Source organism: Bison bison, unplaced genomic scaffold (genome assembly GCF_000754665.1).
Source record: "Bison bison bison isolate TAMUID 2011002044 unplaced genomic scaffold, Bison_UMD1.0 scf7180017864162, whole genome shotgun sequence".
Taxonomy (NCBI): Eukaryota; Metazoa; Chordata; class Mammalia; order Artiodactyla; family Bovidae; genus Bison; species Bison bison.
The window spans coordinates 1382344-1405852 of NW_011494734.1; the positions used below are offsets into that span (position 1 = coordinate 1382344).

A 23509-nucleotide genomic window follows, 5' to 3' on the forward strand; every position below is an offset into this window, starting at 1 on the left:
TCTACTCAATACTCTGTAATGGCCTATATGGGGAAAAAAAACTAAAAAAGAGTGGATATATGTATATGATAACTGATTTACTTTGCTATACAGCAGAAACTGTATATCACTCACACAACATTGTAAAGCAACTATACTCCAATAAAGATTTTTAAAAAATAAATAATTTTTCTAAAAAAAAAAAAAGGAAGACTAGGCAGAGGGAAAAGTTGAACAACAATGCACATCCCATGAGGCCTCAACCAACCATTGTTGAGCTCAGGACTGTATATTGCCCATCAGGGTTGTCTTGCATTTGGTCAGAATGGCTGGGGCTTTATTCTCCACCTGGCTCAGTCACTGGATCAGGGCTGCCCCAGGAAGAGTGGCTTTGGGCAAGAAGGCTCTCCACAAGTGAGGGTGTGGGTGGCTGACAGAGTCAACTGACCATACCACCTGCAGCCAGGCGGTGAGTCCTTCCTGGGCCACATGTCTCTGTGGCCATGAGCCATGCTGCTCACAAAGCAGGGAAGAATGGTACATAGCTATAATATTTTAGCCAATCCACCCATCTTGAATGTCTTTAATTTCACCAACAGGAGTCTACTTCTAATGTTCGTCTTACTAACAATGAACTAATTTCAACAATAAAAATCCATTCCTCACATTCACTATGCTAAAGAACAAAGCCATAAGTAGTCAGTGAGACACGATCATAGAAGCATTCGAGGTAGTGGCTTCTGGAATGCGGCTTTTCTGATAAAATCCTAGCTGATTATTCTGGAGTGGAATTTTCCATTAGAGCAACTGATGGTCCTTAGAGTAGAAACTTAAAGCTTAAATGAACCAGCACACACACAATAGGACTGACCCTACTTGCTGAAGTATTTCAAAGTAAATCACAGACATCCTGACAACTCTCTTTGCAATATGCTTATCTTTGGGGGTCTAAGACATCTATTCCCTCATCTTGCCCAATCACATTGTCTTAGGGACTATTTAGTTGCAAGGAACAGAAGTACTCAGACTAGTTGAGTTTAACAGGGGCTACTGTCAGGACATAAGGATTCAACACACAACTTCCAGACACTGAGGCTGGCAATGAAGACTCTAGATCCCTTGGCGTGGAGCTGGGGTGCTGGCGTCTCAAGCTGTCCCTGCCTCTCTCCTGGGGCCTCCGGCTCTCCTCGGTGTGTCAGCTCCTGTCTCCAGCTTCTCTCTGCCTTTCCACCTACTCATTGGCACACTTCCCCCATCTTGATTTGACATAACCATCGTCATTGGACAATCTCCATGTCTCTTATGTCAATGTTCTGAGAGAGAAAAAAAAAAGAGAGAAAATATGACAGGCAAAGCCCCAACAATGACCTAGTATCCCCTGAGTTGGTTGAACACTGTGGTCCAGTCACCTGTATAAACAAGGTAGACTGACTCTTCCTTCTAGGGTTCATAGGAGGACAAATTCCTCAAGAAGAGGATAGAAATGGGGAGTCTCTGGCAGGTCCACCCTAGTCGTACTCACATATACACACACACAGGTACACACGTGCACACCATGTGTAACTGATTAAGCCAATCCAACAGTTACTGCCAAAGGCCATGTATTCAAATTACAGTATTTAAACACACACATAATGTGTCTTCCTTAATCTGGCTCAAAAAGAAATGTCTTCTGGTTATCATTTTCTGAAACCTCATCTGCCACAAATACCAACTTCCTGGTTAGAACCCAAGGAGCTCTGAATTGACTCTTCCTCAGTGATGGCCACTTTCTGTTTGGGGTGCTGCCATGGCTAGAATGGTGTAGTCCATCCCCCGCAGATACACATCATCAAAGGCTGTGAGTCAAGTAGCTCACAACCAACCCTGTTCTATAGAAAACTCTTCAAAGAAACTCTGGCCTTGGCCTCCACTCTAACAAGACCTTAGCATTAATTACCAACCCGGGGAACTGATGCCTGAAAGCAGAGCTGTCCTCTATCCTGTGTACATAGAAACCTCAGCTTGTTCTGTGTTTCCTTTCATGCTTGTTTGCATCACTTAGAATTTCCCAGGGACATTAGTGTGTCAACTAATCAAATCAGCCAATCATCCTTAAGCAGACAAAGCAATGACGCAAAGAGAGCCCTGGGTCCAGCTTGGTGGAACCACGCACTTCTGCCAAGGTCAGAGACAGGGCAGCCCCTGCCTGGGCTTGGTGGGCTCCCTCCTTCCCCACATCTTTTTCCCTTGCTTCATATCCCCTTAATGGGGCAGAGTCTTTATCCCCATGAAGAGGAAATGCAGAAAAAGTGCATACATCTCAGGCAGAAAGGACCCTGCCAAATTCAAAACCCCAGAAACACTTAAAGAGAAAAGGCTATTGTTTTTTCTCAGACCACTTTGCTACGGTAGGAATAGAGAAAATCTGAGTAAAAACCTTTATTTGCCTGATCCCCCTCCCCCTCGTCTCTCAAGTTCATATGGCTGGAGAACTCACCAACTTCCGGGAATAACTGTTTGCTGGAATATTCTCTCCTGGGTGCACTGGGATGACCCAGAGGGATGGGATGGGGAGGGAGGTGGGAGGAGGGTTCATGATGGGGAACACACATAAAAAAAAAAGGAAAAAAAAATCTCTCCTGGAAATCTGTTGGAGAAACATCCAAAACTGAGGGCATTGAATAAAACCTTTCTTCTTTTCAGTTTTACCAGAGTCTAGCTGCACTGGTAAGACTCAAGGGGTCCAGACCTGTGTGATGGGGCCCCCTGCCATGAAGCCCAGGAGACCTCCAGCCACGAGAGGCCAGGGCCTCTGAGCTCTCAGGTTGCTGCCTCAGGCCTCAGTCTAAGTTGGTGGGTGGTTCCATGGGCCAGCTTTACCATAGAGCTCTTCACTGGGAAACGGGCCCTGTTGGTCTCCGGTTACCCATTGTCTTTAGGGGGGGCTCTCACTGCAGAGACACTGGTGCTGGCCCCCTCAGTATCACAGCCCCTCTTCTCAGGCCTTTGCCCTAGGGATCCATCAAGGGTTGGGGCTCTTCTCTCCCTCAAACAAAGCACAGAGCATTCATTCATCCCATCCTTTTTTTCCCCACAGGCAAGCTGACTGCTTTGCTAGCAGGTGCTGGTGCTCATTAGGGAGATGAAAACACCCTGAGCTGAGAACACTGAGAGTCATAAGCACCCAGATCCCAGAAACACCTTCCTTTCCTTCCCCACGGTGGAGCCCCCGCCTCCCCAACTCCGCCGGCCCCCCAGTTCAGTGAGTGACAGCAGGACTTCTTGCTACAGCAGCAAACAACAAATGAACAAAAGAAAGAACCAAACCAAACCAGATATACTCCTCAGGTCTGTGGGTTCTCCCCTTACATCCCTCCCACACAGCTATTTTTTTTTCCCAATGAATACAGGGATAGGATTAATAGAGAAGTGCTAGGAGCAAGGGGCACTGTTCTGTTTGTGTGTTATCTGTGTATGTGGGTGTTCTCTGTAGTCCAATAAGCGGAGACAGACAGGCTACCAATACAGTGACAGGGAACCCAGACTCTGGAGCAGAGTTGCCTGGGTTTGAATCCTGGCTCCATCACTTCCTGGATTTGTAACACTGGGCTCGTTCCTGAACTTCTCTGTGCCTTGGTTTCCTCACTGAGTAAAAAGGAGGATAATATTAGTACAGCTGTCCCACAGCGGTGTTGTAGAGACTAAATGAGTTAATGGATAGTAAATATGTCGAGCCTTTTCTAGCACATGAAGGCACTGTAGGAATGCTCGCTTTTGTTATAGAGATAGCTGTGATATAAGGTTTCTGTTTCCATCACTATAAATTTGGTTACTGCAACTTAAAAGTGCAGTGCAAGTCTCATTTATAATTTTTTGATAATGTATATCCTGCTACTTCAAAAAAAGATTTAAAGTACGTGAACAACGACAGTAGCTGGAAAATTTATCAATGAAGGTCTTGTTTACAGTGATTTTGTAAAGGGTAGTAATTTTTAACCTGAAGGAAAAATTTCTTCCTTCCTGCCTTCCTTCCTTCCTTTCCTCTCCTCCTCTCTTCCTTTCTTTCCTTCCTTCCTTTATGATGGTGGTATAAGCATCAGTAAGTGGAAAGATCTTCCTAAAAATCTTGGCAACAATGTAGCACTCAGTGCCTCTCTGTGGGATGCAATGATACTGTGTCTGAGCAGCTTCAAGGTGCCCAGAATTTGATACTTCACACAGATGCACCCTTTGATTCTTACAATGAACTCTGCAAGGGAGAAAGTACTATTATTTTTACCTTGCAGATGAGGAAGCAGAGTCAGGGGTTTAAGTCACCTGCCCAGTCACAAAGCACATAAATAGAGGAGCAGGGTTCCAGGTTAAGTCCAAGTCCATGGGCTTCCTGCTCTGCCCCCACCTATCTTGTGATGGGAAAGGATGAAGAACGTCTCTGGATGTTACAGGACAAACCTGAGAGGGACCAGTACCTCCTCTCCTAGTTCTTCACATCTGGATAAGGAAGGCTAGGCCCTTGGCCTGGGAATCAAGCAACTGAAGCTTGTAGAATCCATATCAATTTCTGACATTCAGTCGAGGCTGTAAACAATGAGCCTGACCTTAATTCAAACACTAGGTGATTATGTTTGACAAAGAAATGTAAACAGGGCTTTAATTGATTCCTCTGCTTACAATGGGTGGTTCATTTATGACTGTCTTCTCTGTAATAGCCTCTGTCTGGGATCTAGGGATTGGATTGATACACAGAATCCTGCCACTTGTTTGAGCTCAGGTCCAACATTCCTGTGTTGATTCATTCATTTGTTTAACAAGTTAATGGTGCTGTGACCCATACTGGACCGCAGTCAGAAACAAAACAGATGTGGGCCCTGCTTCATGGCACTCACAGTCTGATTGGCTGTAAATAAATAGCCTCATGAAGAAATACACAGTGAAAACTGTGGTCAGCTCCATGGATGAATGGGATGAGGGGGCTTGGAGGGAGAGTGATCAGGAGTGGGTGGTCAAAGAAGGTCTCTTAGAAGAGGGACATTTAACTGAAGACCTGCATGTTGACAAGGAGTCAGTCACGGGGCCAGTGGAGGAGATGGATGTTCCAGACAGAGGAAACAGTGAGTGCCAAGGCCCTGGGACAGCAAAGGCTTGATGTTCTTGTGGAGATACAAGGCCAGAGTGGAGTCGGGGGTGCATTGCCTGGGATGGGATAGTTAACAGGAAATACAGCAAAAACATAAACATTTTAAGCAATGCATGGGAATATAATCGTTAGAATATAGACTGTGGGAAGATCCATAAGAAAAATGACCCAGTTTAATAAACAAAAAATGATTTACAAGAGAAAAAAGAGGCAGAGGGGAAACCTATAGATTAAGAAAATGGAGGATGTGGAGAAATTGGAGCCCTCACACATCGCTGGTGGGATTGTCAAGCAGTGCCACTGGCAATGACAGCAGACCTGGAGTATAGCACATGTATAATATTAGTGCAATACTTCCCTCAGCCCAGGCCCGCACATGGTTCACTTGTACCCTGAATAGTTTCTATTGCAGGTTGAACTGTGTTCCTCCAAAAGGTGTGTTGAAATTCTAATCCCGGGTACTGTACTAGTATTAGTCAAGTTTCTTTAGAGAACTGTGTGAGGATTTTCCCGGAGCAGGGATGGGACCTGTGTCCCCGGCACTGCCCTGTGGATTCTTACCCTCTGGACCACTAGGGAAGTCCCTGGCATTCTCATGAAAAGGAAAATTTGAATACAGAGACAGGCATGCACACAGAGACAATGCTATAAGAAGATGAAGATGGATAGCAGGGTGATGCTAACAAACCACCAGGAGCCAGGAGCGAAACATGGAACAGATTCTTGCTCAGGGCCTTCAAAAGGAACCAACTGCTGACATCTTGACCTCAGACTTCTAGTCTCTGGGATGAGAGAGAAATTTCTGTTGTTAAAGCCCCATAGTTTGTGGTACTTTGTCATGGCCGTCCTAGTTTCCAATAATCCAAACAGTGCAGAAACAGAAAACAAAGACACAAACTCCTTGGCTTCAGAATCCATTATCTAGGTAGGCATGCGTGTGTGCTTAGACACCTCAGTTGTGCTCGACTCCTTGAGACCCTATGGACTGTAGCCTGACAGGCTCCTCTGCCCATGGGATTCTCCAGGCAAGAATACTAGAGTGGGATGCCCTCCCACTGGAAGACCATGCCCTCCTCCAGGGGATCTTCCTGACCCGGGGATAGAACCCATGTCTCCTGCGTCTCCACCTCCTCCATTGCAGGCGGATTCTTTACCCACTGAACCACCTGGGAAGCCCATCCAGGTATAGACAGAAGGAAACTGAAGTAAGCTATGAGCAAGCAGCACCCATTTCTCCCTGCTTTCTCTCCAACCACATTCTCCCCTCTTCCAAGCCAACCAATAAAGCCTTCAACCCAAACAGAGGAGGATTGAAGAGTTAAAAGGAGTTAGATGCAGCACGGAAATCGTGCATCCTTTCAATCCTCCCTACATCGGCCAGCTCACAGGTGTGGGTGTGTCTGCTGGAGATGTGCAAGAAAATCTTTGTAAGTTTGGAGATCTGAGAGTGGAAGGGACCTGTGCTCTGTTTGATGGAGGAAGTGCAGGGCAACTGTAAGCTTGCTTCCACTGTTCTGTATCAACAATGGGGTAGAAATGCCAGTATGACATATAGGGCCAGAGGCTATCCTGAGTTCCCTGTATTCTTAAAGGGGTGTGGGTGGTCATTAGAAAATACACAAGACTCCTGAGTGAGACAGAAAAGATATCAGAGGAGAGCAGACCCATGGGGCCTTAAGACCCTAACAAGGAGACACCACTTCCATCGAAAGGATGCAGCCCATGGACAGGACTGCAGGAGATCTGGGGGGCCATTTTGGAGACTGGAAGGATGGGGTTCATCTGAAGCAGCAGGTCATCAGAGGACCAAAAAGTAGGTATCCAGCCCCCACCCCCTTCCCAAGCCCTCAACACCATGTTGACGAATGTGAAAGCAGCCAGACATTGGTGTCAGCTTCAGGGATAAGGAGAAAGAAGAAGAAAATCTTGATTGTGACTCGTCTATCAAACCAGACTGGCTAGGAAGGCAGTGAAGTTGACTGCGTGTATCTGAAAATAGCTAGATTAAATTTTCTAAATCAGTTTAAATGAAAATTCTAGACAGAAATTCTCGTTTCCTGGTAACACCTTCATACACATGTAGAGTCCTGCATATGTGCATTTGGCATCTCTTGGCAGAAGCTGCTCTTTCTTCCTGACCATGGTCTTCTGGTTCAGAGCTCCCCAAGGCGTTTCCTTGACTTAATAATTCTGTCCCAAGCATAACCACCCTTTGGAGATGTAGGTAAAAAGTATTCCATTGTCCTCAAATTGTGGCGCCAACCAGGAGGGCTCTGGCTCAGCTGGCTAAAGAGAATTTTGAGACAGCTGTGGACAGAGAAATTCCCACTGAATCCCACCTCACACCTGAAGGGATGACTCCAAATAGATCATATTTGGAGTGGAAAATAAAATGATAAATGTATGCTTTAGTCCATGCAGGCTGCTATAACAAAATGCCACAAACCAGATGGCTTATAAACAACACAAATGTATTTCTCAGCATTCTGGAGTCTGAAAGTCTGAGATCAGGGTGCCAACACGGTCAGGTGATGACCCTTTTTCCAGTGTATCTTCACTTGCTGGAAGGGGGAGCTAGCCCTCTGGGGCCACTGTGGGGTCTCATTGATAAGGCCACTAATGCCTTCCATGGGAGCTCCAGGATCCTCATGAGTGAATCACCTCCCAAAGGCACCATCTCCTAGTATCATCAGATTGAGCATCAGGATGTCAGCATATGAATTTTAGGGAGACACAAACATCCAGACCATAACAAAGCACTAGAAGAAAAGATGAAATTTTAAAAATTATCTCAGAGAGATTTTGTGTGCTACTTAGCCATGGTTCCAAATTTACAAGTGATAAATTTGACTATGTAAGAATAAACATTTTTTACATGGCCTAAACTCCTATAAACAAATTCAAAAATCAAATGGTAAACTGGGGAATATGTGCAATGCCTATTACAGACAAAGTGTTAATTTCCTTAACATAGCAAGACTTCCCGCAAGCCAGCAAGAGATGTATCAAAAATTCAGTAGAAAAATGGTAGAAATGAACAGAAAATTTAAAGAAAAGGAAGCAGTATTGATTCCTTAATATTGGGGAAAGATGCTCAACCTCAATCGCAAGATGAAAAATGCAAATTGAAAAGAGATGTGGTGTTTTGCCTAGAGGTGGACACCACATCCAGACAAACTCTATCAAAAACCATCACACCTCCTCTCTATTCTTCTAAGGGCCCTAAAAATCTTTCCCCCAAATAATTTTCTTCCCTGTAAGATTAGGTACCCCCCCACCTCCTATTTCCCTACTAAGATGGTGTTTAATCTTGAATTCTAAGCTACCCTGGAAATCACTTTTTCCCTGGCTATCTCCTGTGCATCCATGTTGTTGTTGTTTAGTTGCTCAGTTGTGTCTGACTCTTTGTGACCCTATGGACTCTAGCCACCAGGCTCCTCTGTCCATGGAATTGGAGTGGGTTGCCCTTTCCTTCTCCAGGGGATCTTCCCAACCCAGGAATTGAACCCACAATGTCTCCTGTGTTGGCAGGCAGGTGCTTTACTGCTGAGCCACCAAGGGAGGCCCGTGTATCCATGAAGTATACATATTAAAACTTTTGCTTGTTTTTCTCTGGCTAATCTGTCTTTTATTACTGGGGTCTCAGCTGAGGACTCAGAGGGCAGAGGGAAATTATTTTTCCTTTCCTACTGAGGCTCAGCTTCAGAGGGGATCCTCATGGCCAGTCTAGGAGTGAGTGCTCCTGAGGTTCCAGAAGTAGGGAAGGCTGTGCAATTTAATTTCCTTCCCCACCAGAGCTGAGGGGCTCTCACTGGATGGGTGTTTTGGGTAGGGGAGAGAATGGCACAGGGCAAGGGAGTAGAAAGTAAATTCAGTAAGTCCACAATATTTTGATCACTAGCCATGTATCTGGCTCAGTGTTACATGTGAAGCAACCAGGATGCAATAAAGTTTAAGAGCTTCTCTGGCCTGGAAAGGCATGCTAGGGCTGACGGGAGACAGATGTGTGAGAGAACCCTGGGAGTGGAGTGCTGGAGCTGTGTGCGTGCTGGTACAGCAGCTACATGGGGAAGCCTCTGTCTAGGACTGCTTCCCGTTCCTGCAAGCAGCTTCATGCCATCAGCATGGCCGCTGCTGCTGAGAATGTGTGCTGGGCCCTGAGCACTCTCTGCCCAAGAGGGGCCTGTGAGGCAAGGGCACGTGAATGGTATGATCTGGGGGTCCTGTCCCAGGGTTTGGATCCTGGAAGTCCCCAGTTTTCCAGCACTGGATGAATGGGAACCACGGACAGAGCTTCCCCACAGACATAAAGGTGGCCCTCCCTGCCCACAGACCTACTGAAGGAGCTGGACTTTTCGAACATTCACAGCAGTGCTTCTACTTCTCGTGTGAAGTCTATAGCGTTTTGTGTATCAAGGACATTATAGATAATGTAAGGGTTTGTAGGTGGCAAGTCATCCATCTGTAGGAAAGTATGTTCCAAGTTCCAATTTGACGAATCTTCAGAACACAAGGCCTTTGCTAGCAAATTAGACACTTGCAGTAGCTGGATCCCAGAAAAGTCCCTTCAGGTACTTTATGGGTCTGAACCATTGCTGGGCCAGACATGATGTGGAAGTGTCCCCAGGTCTTCCATGTGACCCCAGAGGGGTGCCTGCCCTCAAGCTACCCAATTCATCTCACCTGACTGAGACCTGGGTGGAATCAGGACTTAGGATCTCAGAGGTCAGAACAAGAGAGCAGGGGGCCTCAGGGTCCTGTTCAGCCTCTGTGTGATTCTGGCCCAGCTGGGTCCTAGATGCCTGGACCACACGATTTCAGAAGGAGATGCGAGCCAACAAAAGGACAATATACCACCATAATGGTAGGAACAACCTGAGGGGCTAGAAATAGATGCTGTCATTACAGGAGGAAAAAAATCCCATAGCAAATTCCAAAATCTGACCCTTACGATCCTGGGACCAGGGAGGGGAGGGAACGGGAGATTCCCCTATTTCTGGTGAAAACAAGGCAACATGAAGAACGCTGTGCAGTCAGGCTGAAAACTAAACAGATGTGAGTTTCTTTCATTCAAAGCCTTAATTATTCTGACGTCTTCCATAACTTAATCTGAGGCATCACTTCAGCTTTAATTATGCATAATGAAATGGATTATTTACAGTAACCAATATGACAGGAAAAACTGAGAGGTGAGAATTGGTAACTTGGCAACTGTTTAGTCATCTTTTTTTTCAGCCCACGTTTATTGACTACCTACTATGTTGCAGCTTTTACTATAGCCCTATTAGGAAAAATACAGTATTGCTAGAACACATGCTATGGGCCAGTTTCTTTCACTTCATTAGCTCGTGGACTATCGCAATAATGCTGCATCACAGGTTATTCTTCCTGATTTGTAGAAGCGGAACTGAGATTCTGAAAGGGTAGGTAATTTGCCTAAGCTCACACAACAAAACCTATGTTTTCCTTGCCATTTACCTATTTTAGACAGAAACTTACCTACAGACTGACATTATATTCTGAATCTCACTTCCTGCTTTATATAGGAAAAGTTGACTTTTCTCAAGGGAAGAATGAGGGATCAAAATTGTACTTTTGGGAAAATAACCTAACGGTTTCCTACAGGATGCATTGGATGCTATGGGGACAATCGCAGTCAGATGCCAGGACCTAAATAAGCCCCAGTGAAAGTGAAAGTCACTCCATTGTGTCAGACTCTTTGCAACCCCATGGACTATACAGTCCATGGAATTCTTCAGGCCAGAATACTGGAGTGGATAGCCTTTCCCTTCTCCAGGGGATCTTCCCAACTCAGGGATCGAACCACATTGCAGATGGATTCTTTACCAGCTGAGCCACAAGGGAAGCCCCTAAGCCCCAGCGGTGGCAGCCAAACTGGAAAAAGAGGCTGCAGGTGGCACTGAGGAGGCTAGAAAGGACTTGGCGAAGTTTTGGATGTAATGGGCAAGTTACACATCCTCTCTGAGCCTTACTTTCCTTGTGCCTAGGAGCAGCTGTAACTGGTTTATCTAGAAGTCTCAATCCAGGGGTATATAAACAGAAATGGTTTTGTTTCCTCCAGGCATTGTTTTTCATCTGCCTCTGTTACATCTCCCTTTCTTGTTCCTTAATAGCTTGTTTCCTGTTCACTTTCAGTTAGTCATCGTCCTTGATAGCTTTCACAGTTTCCATCTCAAACTCAACTTAAATCTTGCTTTCAGCCTCTCCCCTGCTGCAGCTTTGGCACCTGGGTATGGGGTGTTGTCTGGTTTCCTTGCCTGTGGAGGAGGGAGAGGAAAGGGTACAAGCATGGCTCCTTAGCCGGCCTTCCGTGTTGTCTCTCTCGATCTGTTGTGGCAGTTTTGGGGGCTCTTACAGACTAACTGGCCAGGGCTGACCTCTGTGTATCCAGATGCTGGTTCACTAGTAGGGCAGATGTAGTCTTCAGAGCTCCTGAGGGTCTCCCAGTGGCTCATGTCCCTGGTGCCCCCACCCGTCTCTTGCCACCAACCTTGGGCTGCTGGGTGGGCACCCCTCCCCCAGCAGGCATTTCTTGAGTCAAAGGACCAGAAGAGAGGGTCCAAGTCCCGTTTCCTTCCACTGTGTCCACTATCTTCCTTCTGCACCACGTTGAGGGAACAGGCTGCTCTACTCCCACCCTCCCTCTGCACGGCCACTGATCCGTGTCTGAGTGGATGCTGAACTCCAGCTGTGTCTCACTCACCAGGGCTTGCAGCCTCACACAGGGCTGTACAGGGCACGGAAGCATGGAGCAGGGCAATGCAGCCCCAGGGATGGGCCACATCACTTCCCTGTGCATTCAAACTGCCGCCAAAATCTTCCTTCACAGACGTCTTTGAGGGCTGCCGGGGCAGGAGAGGGAGTTGTGGGGACATGGATGGAGTCTGCCTTGAGAAGGGGTCTGGCTTGTCTCCTTGGCCCCAGCTCTTGGCTCCTCTCTTTAGAATGAATGCTTTAATCTCCAAGTCTGAGTCTGACTCATGAATTCAGAACAGCAGAAAAATTCTTACTTCCTACCCGTTTCTGTGGATGACAAGGTGCCTGGTGACAGGACGACTGAGCCTGTCAGGGATGACACTGCTGTGTTCAGCTTTTCACATCACCTCAGTGTCTCTGCTCTTCTGTTGGTCTTTTGACTTCTCTTCTGGGGCTCTCTGTGCAGACGCACCTTGGATGTGGACTTTCAAGATGGGCTCTGAGCTGACCCCATCAGCTGGTTGGCTGACCTCTTGGTACCATGCCATCACAGAAGCAGGTAATCAGAGAACAAATAGTCCTGTGGTGTTTAGAGTCTCCCTTAGTGACACCAAAGCCTCTGTTTGATTTCTCGAGTGGCAACAAAGCCAGAAACAGAAGGTGATCAGCACCTAGAATAGACCCCAGGTGTAATAACGCAGGGTTCAGGCCCTGGAAGATGCGCTAGAAGAGATGCGCTAGAAGATGTACACAGAAGTGAACTATCAAAGATGCAGGAGGTCGTCCTCTTCCTGCTTCTCCTGGGTGCACTGTCAGGTAGGAACTCCGTTTTACCCCCTGACTTGGCCCACTCAGTTTGTTAGATATCATTGTGTGATAAAGTCCCTGAAGGAGGAAATTGCCCCTGGGGGGCCCTGTTCAAGTGTGGGACTGTCAGCATCAGGGAGCCTTGTGAGGCTGGGTGGGATATTTAGAGAAGAGGGTACCCCAAAAGCCCCATCTAATCCATGTTCATACGGACTGTTTCACTTCCCCTCTTGGCCTGTATAGTCCTTTCAAGACCTAAAGCTGGGGAAAGAACTTTCCTGGCAGAGCTTTGTGTGTACGTCAGCTAGTCTTTGTGCAGATTCTGGCCTTACTCTGGAGCTCTCTAGGGGCAAGCTGAGGTTGCCAAGTCACCCTATGTGGAAACTGAGGTGCAGAGGGGCTAGTGTCTTAGTCCTGAGAGAAGAAAATTTCTTACAGAAGGCAAAGATTCACCTCGTGTTCCTGGCACTCCCTCTTCCTTATTCAAGAGCTTCAAGAATCTTGGATGATTTTTCAGTGTTGTCAGCTTGGATTATTGAAATTGAGCTTTTTAAATTAAATCTTATTTTTGAATAGGTAGTATATGCATAATGTATGGAATCCAATCATATTACATTTGCAGATTAATTTAGGGGTAATTTACATCTTTGATGAGTTATACAGTAAAACACTTAGAGGAGTGTCTGTTATCTAGTAAATGCTTAGTAAATGTTACTGATTATGTATGACACGGAGTCTTTATATTCAAGAACAGGGTTCTAGAAATATGTTCAAGTCTTCATTTTCTCATGAGTATTGTGAGATTTTTTTCATATGGATCTTGCACATTTTGATTATATTTCTAGTTCTTTTTCTTTTATTTTTTAGCATTTGTAAATGAAATCTTCTTCTGCCTTTTATCTTTTAATTGATGCTTATATAATGTATGGAATTCTGTTAATAAATTATCTTATTTGTAATGATGTTTCTGTTGATTTTCATGGATTTTTCAGGTTTGAAAATAATAAATGTTTATACTTTTCCTTCCTTGTTTTCCTATATCTCTTTTCTTTCTCTTTTTCAACTACTGGCCCTATACCTTCAGACTGTTGTTAAATAATGATAAGAGTGTACACTCTTGTCTTGTTCTCCATAAAGCGTCATGTTAACTTTTGGTATGAAATAGAAATCTTTTATATGTTAAGGAGATAGCTTTTATTCTTATTTAGGCTATTTGCTTATAAATAAAAATGGATTTTAAGGATACTTGGACATCTCTTTAAAGAACTTTGGTAAACTGAACTATAGTACAGTAGTACTTACAAGAGCAAAATAGCTCGTCTTGATTTCTAGTTGCGACAGTATGGTGCAGCGAGATCAAACTTAGGCAAGACAGACCCAATTCATGTTTACATGTGGAAACCATACAATATAAATGGTTAATCTGCTGAAAGTTTGGCATTCGGTTCACATCACTGAGAAGCTTACCTAAGATCTACTTTTATGCTGCAGCATCCTGTGGTATTCTTGCACTGCCCACAAAAATTCTTTGGGGGGAGAAAAACCATCAAAACGGTGATATGTCCAATGAAATCTTTAATCTTTGATAACCTTTAAAGCTTGGGAGTACTTAACAGCAGGTAAACGTGGAACATCTTCCTAGAATACCAACTTTACATTAAACATGTAACATCAAAGAACAAAAAAGTAAATGCACAATTATATTCACTTTTAACAAATGAGAAGTCTCTCAAGTTCCTGCAACCATTTGTATGAATTCATTGGACTTCGACAAGCTTTACATTAGAAAATGGTCACTTCTGCCAAAAAATGCAAAGATAATTCTTACCTGTTTGAAACATCTGAAGTAAATGCCACCTTTGACAGGTCACATAAATCTCATCTCTAGGTGACTCTACCTAAGCCCAAAGCCAGGTGGGGTAGATGTTATTTTAGCCTAACTATCGATATTATTTACACCTCTTAACAACTTATCAAATACAATACTGTTGACTCGTCATTACATTTGTGTGAAATGATTCAAGTATACAGAAAATTAGGAGCATTTAACCTAATTGACTTCAAATTAAGTGGTAATAGTGAAGGCAATTCAAGTAGTGACATGGCACAACTTTCCCTGTTAGTGGTTTTAAAATGCTCATTTAAACAGAAGATGAGTTCACTTGCTTAGATATTTGGAATACAACTTTATTCTGATTTTAAATGAAAAGGAATGGCAATGACAGTAACAAACAAGCTTCCACCTCTCAATACTGTCATGTGACTATGGCAGTCTTACATTTGAAACTCAAGGAGGAAACGACTGTGTTCCAAAACACCTAAATAGGCGGGTCCAAAAAATGAAGGTATTTTTTTTTTAAACTGCCACATTCACTCCAAAGCCCATCCATCTCCTTCAGCATCCAAAGATTAAGCACGTGTTCTGCTTAGCTGTGTAATAAAGCGGCAAACACGCGGCACCACTGACGTCACAGGACAGTTGCCTATAAAACTCGACTTCCGACGCTGGGCCCCATCTCCACTTTCTCACAGGTCATCATCTCCGTCCGGGAGAGAAGTTGTCTGAGCAACCTCTAAATCGGCTTATACTGTGCTGCCAAGGCTGGGTCCATGACCACCTCTGGTGGGGCAAGAGCAGGCATGGCGACAAACTCCAGGTTAGGGTCTCCAATCGGTTTTCTAGCAAGCCAAGGGAAGGGCTTTTCAAAGTTGTAGCTACTTTTGGCAGAAATGTCATAGTATTGAAGATTCTTCTTTTGGTGGAAGACAGTTGAGTTTGCCTTAACCTTTCTGTCCTTAATATCCACTTTGTTGCCACACAACACAACTGGGATATTCTCACGCATGCGTACCAGATCTCTATGCCAGTTAGACACATTCTTGTAAGCAACTCTTGCTGTTACATCAAACATTATAACGGCACACTGAGCTTCTATATAATAGCCATCTCTCAGTCCACCAAATTTCTCCTGACCAGCTGTATACCGTATATTGAACTTAATCAGTCCTCTGTTGGTATGGAACACAAGAGGATGGACCTCAACATTCAAGGTAGCTACATACTTCTCAAATTCACCAGTCAGATGACGTTTCATGAATGTAGTTTTTCCAGTACCACCATCACCAACTAATACAAGTTTGAACTGAACTTGGGGTTCTCCTTGGGCAGCCATCGCGGTTACTTCCAGAAGCATCTCTGAGCCCATCTGACTGAGCCCAAAATGGATTTTTAAATCAAAATTTTTCTCCAGATCTATAAATAAGACTATTTGATTTTTCCCCTTTGATTTGTTAATAAATAAATCACGGGTCTCCTAATAATATTGAACTCTCTTTAACCTTGAACTTTTAGAGGGCAGGAGGAACTGTGAGTGTGAAGTTGGGCCTTGAGCTGCTCAAACTCTTACTTGAATTAAACATTGGAGATTTTCCCAGAAATATAGGCTTTTAGGACCATAATCATTTGAGTTAAGAGGTGACATTTATTGTCATTAGGGGAAGAGTGAGGTTAGAAAAACCCAGCATCTCATACTGAAACATTATCATTTGGTATCTCCTCATCAGATGTGTGAAAGAAACATGTCACAAAAATCTGCAAGAAATACTTGAGATTTTAAAATAAAAACCACATGCTAATCCCCAACCCCCCGCCTCCAAAAGACCACACACTGTACTGCACTTTTGCTTCCACGGGTCAAATACAATTTTTTGGAAGGTCTGCTGTGATGCAGACTGCTCCTCTCTTACTTTCTTAGGTGAGTCTGAAAACCTACTCCTTACCCTTGATCTCAAAAACACCAGGGTCACAGAGGATTGGGGGAGGGGAGCAATCACAGTACCTGCCTTCAGCAGATTGGAAACAGGCATCACCAAAGTAATCACAGACAAAGTACCATTTTCCAGTATTCTGTTCCTCTCATTTGGTCTAACTGGTGTGTATCCTCCAGGTCCAGGCAAGTCCCACCCGTCCACGGAGCCTTCCCAGAGTGCCCTAGCTCTTGGTGGGTGCTCTTTCTGCTGTATTCTGCACATGGATACAACATGTGTTTGCAGCTGGGTACATTCCTCTTGCCTGCACGTGGAACGGGTGTCAAGGGTTTAGTAGAGTACCTAACACAGAGTAAGTGCTCACCGAAAAGTAGCAGGAGTTATAATTCATCCATTATGTGTCTGTCCTGGAATCCTCAACTGGAATGCCAGCCCTACAATAACAGGTTTCATATTTCTTATTCCTCTGTGGTCTCTGAGTACCAACACATACAGGGTAGCTAATAAATTTTTGTTGTTGTTGATCATTATCCCTTTGGGGGCCTGTTTTTTTCCCTCCTCATTTACTGATATCCGCTAAATGCAGAAATTTAGATCCTCTGCCTGCTTAATATTGGCACTGAGATTGGCGTCTGTCTTTTTCACCTCCTATTAAGATGAGGGAAAGAAAACATTTTCTCTTTGGGATGCTAAAGTGTCCCTTTCCAGCAACAACTTAGAAAGCAAGGCCCTTAAAAAACATAAACTCCACAAGACTCAGCTGTAGCACAAGAAAGAGTTGGGGTGAAACAATCTCTGGCTCCATCAGTATCAAAGGAACATGTGTCACTCCTGGGAGATGGAGGACTTAGCAAAGGCCCCTCAGTGTATTTAAATCCACTGCACACTGAGGCGGTCTCCACTTTGAGAAAGTCTCCAGGGAACTAGCTTTTGTCTGAGTCTCATGGAAATGAAAAATGCCAGGATGTTTAATGAGAGAAGGCTCTCCTTGGTATCTGGAAGATCCACATGAACATAAAAAAGGTACCAGGCTCGTTGACGAGTTTTGTCTGCTGAGCTCCACATGTGAGGTCATCTTGATCTCTCTAGGGTGATCCACGAGTCTACCACTTGGGCCTGGCCCCCAGGTAGGTGAGTCAGGAAATCAAAAGAGACCCAAGGCTCAGTGTTTTACACTCCATGAGGACCAGGTAGGTGTACATCCTTCTTAATGCTCTCATCATTTGAAAAGGCAGGAAGATGTAGTCCATTTCCAGAAAGTCTTTCTGTGGGTGATTAATCCTATATATGGGATCCAAAGAATGTTACAAAAAGATTCCTCTTTTCTACCATGTCTCTTTCCTATTAAGACAACCTCAGAAAAGCAAAGGCTATCCCTCCTCTCAGCCCCACTTTCCTCTTCCTTTTCCAAGGGAACTTGGTTGTCTTTCCCTCACTCCCACTGAAGCACTCAAGTTACTGGAATCTGTCTGCTTTTCCATCTCCACAGAGTTAGATGTTGGCAAGAAACCCGCCCTTCTCAGTCTGAACCAGAGTGATGCTCTAAGACAAACACCTCCCTCTCTTGCTAATGATGACCTAGTGTCATTTACAGAATCATTAGAAGTCTCACCACCTTTTCTTAGCTTTTAGGCCAGGGCAGACCATCCCCAATCTCTAGGGACCCATGGTTACAATGCAGTGCTATTAGTCAGCAGCCTCCATATCTTGAACAAGAGTTAGTTGTATGCAGGAACTTTAGCAAAGCCACTCAGACTAATTCCAGTCCTACTGGAATTCACTCTCATGGGTACCATGGGTGGTGCTCAGTCGACAAAACTCAGGTCAACAAGCCTGATACCTTTTTTGTGTCCTACCTTCCATTAGCCTTTGGGGGGCATGAGTCAGCCCCCCAAAGTGGGTGGGTGAGCATCCCATCCAGGAAGGTATAACACTGTGAAAATGAAAGACACAGGAAGATGTTGCATATACTAAAACAACAACATTCTATAATGTTTTATAGTATACAGAGCATATGCATGTTCTTATATGGTACCCATGAGAGTGAATTCCAGTAGGACTGGAATTAGTCTGAGTGGCTTTGCTAAAGTTCCTGCACACAACTAACTCTCGTTCAAGGCATGGAGCCTGCTGACTAATAGCACTGCATTGTAACCATGGGTCCCTAGAGGTTGGGGATAGTCTGCCCCAGCCTAAAAGCAATGTTCATTGATGAGGGTGAGATTGACGATTTGCCCCTGGTCTTGGTGAGCCCATCAGAGGGCTCTGCTGTTGGGACTAGTTATGTAACAGGATGGTGCCTACAGGACCAGTGAAATATTCAATACAAACAGTTCCAGCAGAGACTCTAATTTGGATTCACTGTTTCCAAGGTATCAGTGATGTAGTTGGTGGTTTCTGGTCTGAGCAAGTACACTTAGCTATGGCCTTAGGGAAAGAAGATAGCAGGAGCCTGCTGGCTCTGGGCCTCTCCCGTCCTCTTGCTATGAGGTAGCATTCAGCTGGGACACACATCCTTACTTTAATGTAACTGCTATACCTTCTCCATTTTCTGTAATCAACTGTGGATGTGGAAGCATTCTCGTTTGGGTCCTGTGCATCTCCTTGAACAATTGAACAACTGGAAATGTTTAATGGCCACTGCAGTGTAGCCCCACATCCCTGAGAGACAGAGTGGACATACGGACCAAAGAACTTGAGGGACCAGCCCAAGGCCACACAGTCAAGTAGCAGCAAAACTCAGATTGGCTCTGACTCCAATTCTCTTGCCCCTTTCACAACATTCCTCTGGATTCTTTCACTACGATTTTGATTAGTTACTAGAAGGAAGAGGCATGTATTGAGCGACAGCCTCAGATGAGTACTGCCCTGTGTACTAAAACAGAGTAGTAAGTCAAAGAGCAGCTGCATCCCCTGAGGGAGAAGAAGGAATGTCCCCACACTTCCTGAGCCACCTCATCACCTTTGGTGTCAGAGACCCAGGTGGCCAGCTTCGTCCCCTGGAACAGAGGCTACGGAGGCCTTCCTTATCCCAACGTGGGCTCCAGTGAGGGGGCCTCCTTGGACCCTTTCTGGCAAGGCAGTGATTTTGCTTATTTGGAAACAAGCAAACCCATCATCCATCGAAGCTCTCAGCCATAGGCTAGATGTTTCAGTGGGCTCAGTGACTGATAATCATTTTGTGTGCCTTTTCTTTTTCAAAGTGTACCCATCCAGCAATTCTAATTTGCTTCTTAATTAAGATGCATGTGTAAGTCAAATTCTATTAAAGCCTCTTTCTTGATCTCCAGCACTCAGACCACCAGAGAAAGTTTGGAAGGAAAGTGCATCATGTCTTAGGGAGAGATGGCCCCTGGTTCCTGGCCTTCCCTCTGCCGGGGAAGGCCTGATTAGCAGAGTGCCTTTGGACACGTCCCTTAAACTTATCTGTAGAACGAACAAATTGAATATTTGGTGAATTCTGTACCATATTAATTGCTCTATTTTTAGAGTATGGACCCTTGCCACTAGTTATTACTATTAATACTGTTACCACTGCTTTTAATAGCTAAGAAACTGGAGGAACTGGTTTTTGGACTAAGACTTGGGAGATCCCAGCTTGGCCACTTGCCTTATCAATGTCCCTGGAGTGTCTGCCTCAAAGTTTTTAGGATTCAGCTACACAACCCTGGCACACATAACCTTTTCTTGGGAGGAAAGACCACCAGATGAAGAGCAGAACAGGTCCGGCAAGAACGTCCGCAGAAATATTCACAGATACAGTCTGGCTTTATCCAGACAGTTTCCAACACAAAGTGCCTGAGCGTCCCTGGATAGATCCGCTTTTCCCTCCCCAATACTTCCCTCACCACCATAAGAAAGTGGGCCACTCGAGGGAGACCCGGGCAAGCCCTGTAAGTGTAAGGAGACAGCATGGAACCATGAGAAGGAGCCCTGCCCTTGGAGTCAGATGCCTTGGATTGGAAGACTGGTTCTTCTCTAGAATTAGCCTCTCAAACCCAGAGTTTATCGAAGTTATGATTAATGCAATAAGATCAAGGGATATACTACCCACAAAGCAAAGTAGAGGCTATCTGCTGGGGATATTTGGTGAGCAATCTCTCCAGTTTACCACAGCAAGGTTGGTGGCTGCAGTAATCTCCCTGTTGAGGTTGAGGTTGTGGGAACCTCTGAGTAGGGCTTAGCAAGCCTCTCATTGGTGAGACTGTACCCAGCTAATACTCCAGCACTGTTCCTTACGCTGTTCCCCTAAAAGGCCTCTTACATGTCACATCACCCAAATCTAATGTCTAGGTGGAGAGTCCAATCTCTTACCAGCCCCAGCACCGTCTTGCTATGGTGTTACCAGGTTATAGAATATCCACAATCCATCTCACGTGCAGGGTCATCCGACAAGCATGGATCAAAAGCCTAGAGACACGCAGTCTGCTATCTACAGACCCAGATGCGTGAACCAGGACCCTGGTGGCCACTTACTGGGTGTGTAGTCTCAGGGGTGTGAAGTGGTGGCAGTGATGCCTACTTCCAGGGACCACGGTTAGAGCAGATGAAATCAGGCATACCTAGCACGATGCCCAGTGCATAGGTGCTCAGTGAAGGTGAGTGGTTACTAGTTTTAGTCTGTTCCTTTGGGCTGTGCACTACCTTACCCTGGGCTATTCTCTCTCTTTTTAAAATATTTATTATCAAGCTCTTTACAGAGAAAGCTTGCCAATTTTTTTCAAAATTTTATTTATTTTTGACTGCGCTGGGTTTTTGTTGCTGCGCAGGCTTTTCTCTAGTTGCAGAGTGCGGTCTTCTCACTGCAGGGGCTTCTCTTGTTGCAGAATACAGGCTCTTGGGCACATGAACTTCAGTAGTTGTGGCTCCTGGACTCTAGAGCACAGGCTTAATAGGTGTGGTGCACAGGCTTAGTTGCTCCCATGGCATGTGGGATTTTCCTGGATCAGGGATTGAACCTGTGTCTCCTGCACTGGCAAAAGGATTCTTTACCACTGAGCCACCAGGGAAGCCCTAACCTGGGCTGTTCATGAGAAAAATCTAATGAGTTACATCTTTGCTTAAACATACATAGAAGCCTCTTTCCTTGTTGGTTGCTGCTGCTGCTGCTGCTAAGTCACTTCAGTCGTGTCCGACTCTGTGCGACCCCACAGACGGCAGCCCACCAGGCCCCACTGTCCCTGGGATTCTCCAGCCAAGAACACTGGAGTGGGTTGCCATTTCCTTCTCCAATACATGAAAGTGAAAAGTGAAAGTGAAGTCGCTCAGTCGTGTCCGACTCTTAGCGACCCCATGGACTGCAGCCTACCAGGCTCCTCCGTCCATAGGACTTTCCAGGCAAGACTACTGGAGTGGGGTGCCATTGCCTTCTCCGAATATTTTCTTTACCTCCTTGTTGGTTAGAGAGGCACAAATCACTGCAGCAAGATCAGGTGAGGTCCTTGGAAACAAATTGCCAGTCTTTCCGTTTGCTCATGACTGTCTTGCCCTGCTGAGCCGAAAGGGAACACTCTTGTGAACAATTTGGCTGGGCAGGGCGGTGTGCTGGAGACTCCAATGGTGGGAAAAGAGGGCTTGAGGGAATTATACCCACAACACCCAACCCACCAGAGCAATTGATTATTTTGCTCATTTTGAAAAACTATTTCAGGGAAATTTTTGCCTCTAAATACTCTAGACATACTATATTGCTGCTGGGTTTTTTTTAATCACAAGAATGCTATAATATTAAAGTCAATTTTAATAGATTAAAAAAAAATCCATTTGTATTCACATCACCCTAAACCTCAGCTGTATTGATATTTCTGAGTCCTTGCACAGTCCTTGTCCATAAAACCAGATAATTCTGCCAGCAAAATATAACTTATGCATAATGCATTTTAGTCTCTAAACGAAATCAGGTGATTTTAGATTTAGGAATGCTTGTATCAATGAATGTGTTTATATTTCAATTTTTCCTGCATTTCCACCTGCTCCTCTGTCTCCCCTCCCTCAAATTTGAAGTAAAAACATTCTCTTATAAAAGTCAATGTTTTCCCATGGCTTGTTTGTTTCTAGAAATTCTTCCACCCTGTAGATCTGTCCCGCCTGTACCTCCTCCCATTCTAGGGACTTTGTCCCCAATGGTTAATGGCGGCCAAGGTTAGAAGCTGGCTGAGAAGGTGACCTTGGTGTAAATTTTGACTTTGTTACTTATTATTCACTGTGTGTGCTTCAGCTCAGTTTCCTCATCTATAAAATGATGACACTACTGTTTATCCAAAAGGATTGTTCTGAGGAGTAAATGAGGGAAAGCATTTTACAGAATGCATTTATTTGGAACATTGAATAAGTGGCAATTGTATCAGTTTCCTAGGGCTGCTATAACAGATTACCATAAACTGAATAGCTTAACACAGCAGAAATGTATTCTCTCACAATTCAGGAACCGAGAAATCTGAAATCAAGGTCTCAACAGGGTTGGTTCCTTCTAGAGTCTCTGAGAGAGATGCTTCTCCACACCTACATCCTGACTTCTGGGGGTTGTTTGCTGTGCCTTGGTTTGTAGCTGCATTACTATGGTTTCTCAGTTCAGTTCAGTCCAGTCACTCAGTCATGTCCAACTTTTTGTGACCCTATGCACTGCAGCACGCCAGGCCTCCCTGTCTATCACTAACTCCTGGAGTTTACTCAAACTCATGTCCATTGAGTCGGTGATGCCATCCATCTCATCCTCTGTCGTCCTCTTCTCCTCCAGCTTTCAATCTTTCTCAGCATTAGGGTCTTTTCAAATGAGTCAGTTCTTCATATCAGGTGGCCAAAGTATTGGAGTTTCAGCTTCAGCATCAGTCCTTCCAATGAATATTCAGGACTGATTTCCTCTAGGATGGACTGGTTGGATTTCCATGCTGTCCAAAGGACTCTCAAGAGTTTTCTCCAACACCACAGTTCAAAAGCATCAATTCTTTGGCAGTCAGCTTTCTTTATAGTCCAACTCTCACACCTATACATGACTACTAGAAAAACCATAGCCTTGACTAGATGGACTTTCGTTGGCAAAGTAATGTCTCTGCTTTTTAATAGGCTGTCTAGAGGAGGCAGTGGCAACCCACTCCAGTACTCTTGCCTGGAAAATCCCAT

The 23509-nt window shown here is 44.9% G+C and overlaps 2 protein-coding genes across 2 annotated transcripts in view; one reads left to right on the forward strand and one right to left on the reverse strand.

The window, feature by feature from the left end:
* The first annotated feature begins 12458 nt into the window (after positions 1 to 12458).
* CDHR3 (cadherin-related family member 3) overlaps positions 12459 to 23509 on the forward strand; it is a 68595-nt gene continuing 57544 nt past the window's right edge. Inside the window, exon 1 of the mRNA XM_010841454.1 lies at positions 12459 to 12631. Within this exon, the coding sequence (XP_010839756.1) occupies positions 12586 to 12631 (46 nt within the window). The 5' untranslated portion in view covers positions 12459 to 12585. The remainder of the gene's footprint in view (positions 12632 to 23509) is intronic.
* Positions 15196 to 15795, reverse strand: LOC104989697 (GTP-binding nuclear protein Ran-like). The gene has a single exon (XM_010841453.1). It carries the CDS (start codon positions 15793 to 15795, stop codon positions 15196 to 15198), a length of 600 nt encoding a protein of 199 aa, XP_010839755.1.

Bases quoted from the DNA above. Each gene is read 5' to 3' on its own strand.
- LOC104989697 (XM_010841453.1), bottom strand. From the start codon at position 15,795: ATGGCTGCCCAAGGAGAACCCCAAGTTCAGTTCAAACTTGTATTAGTT.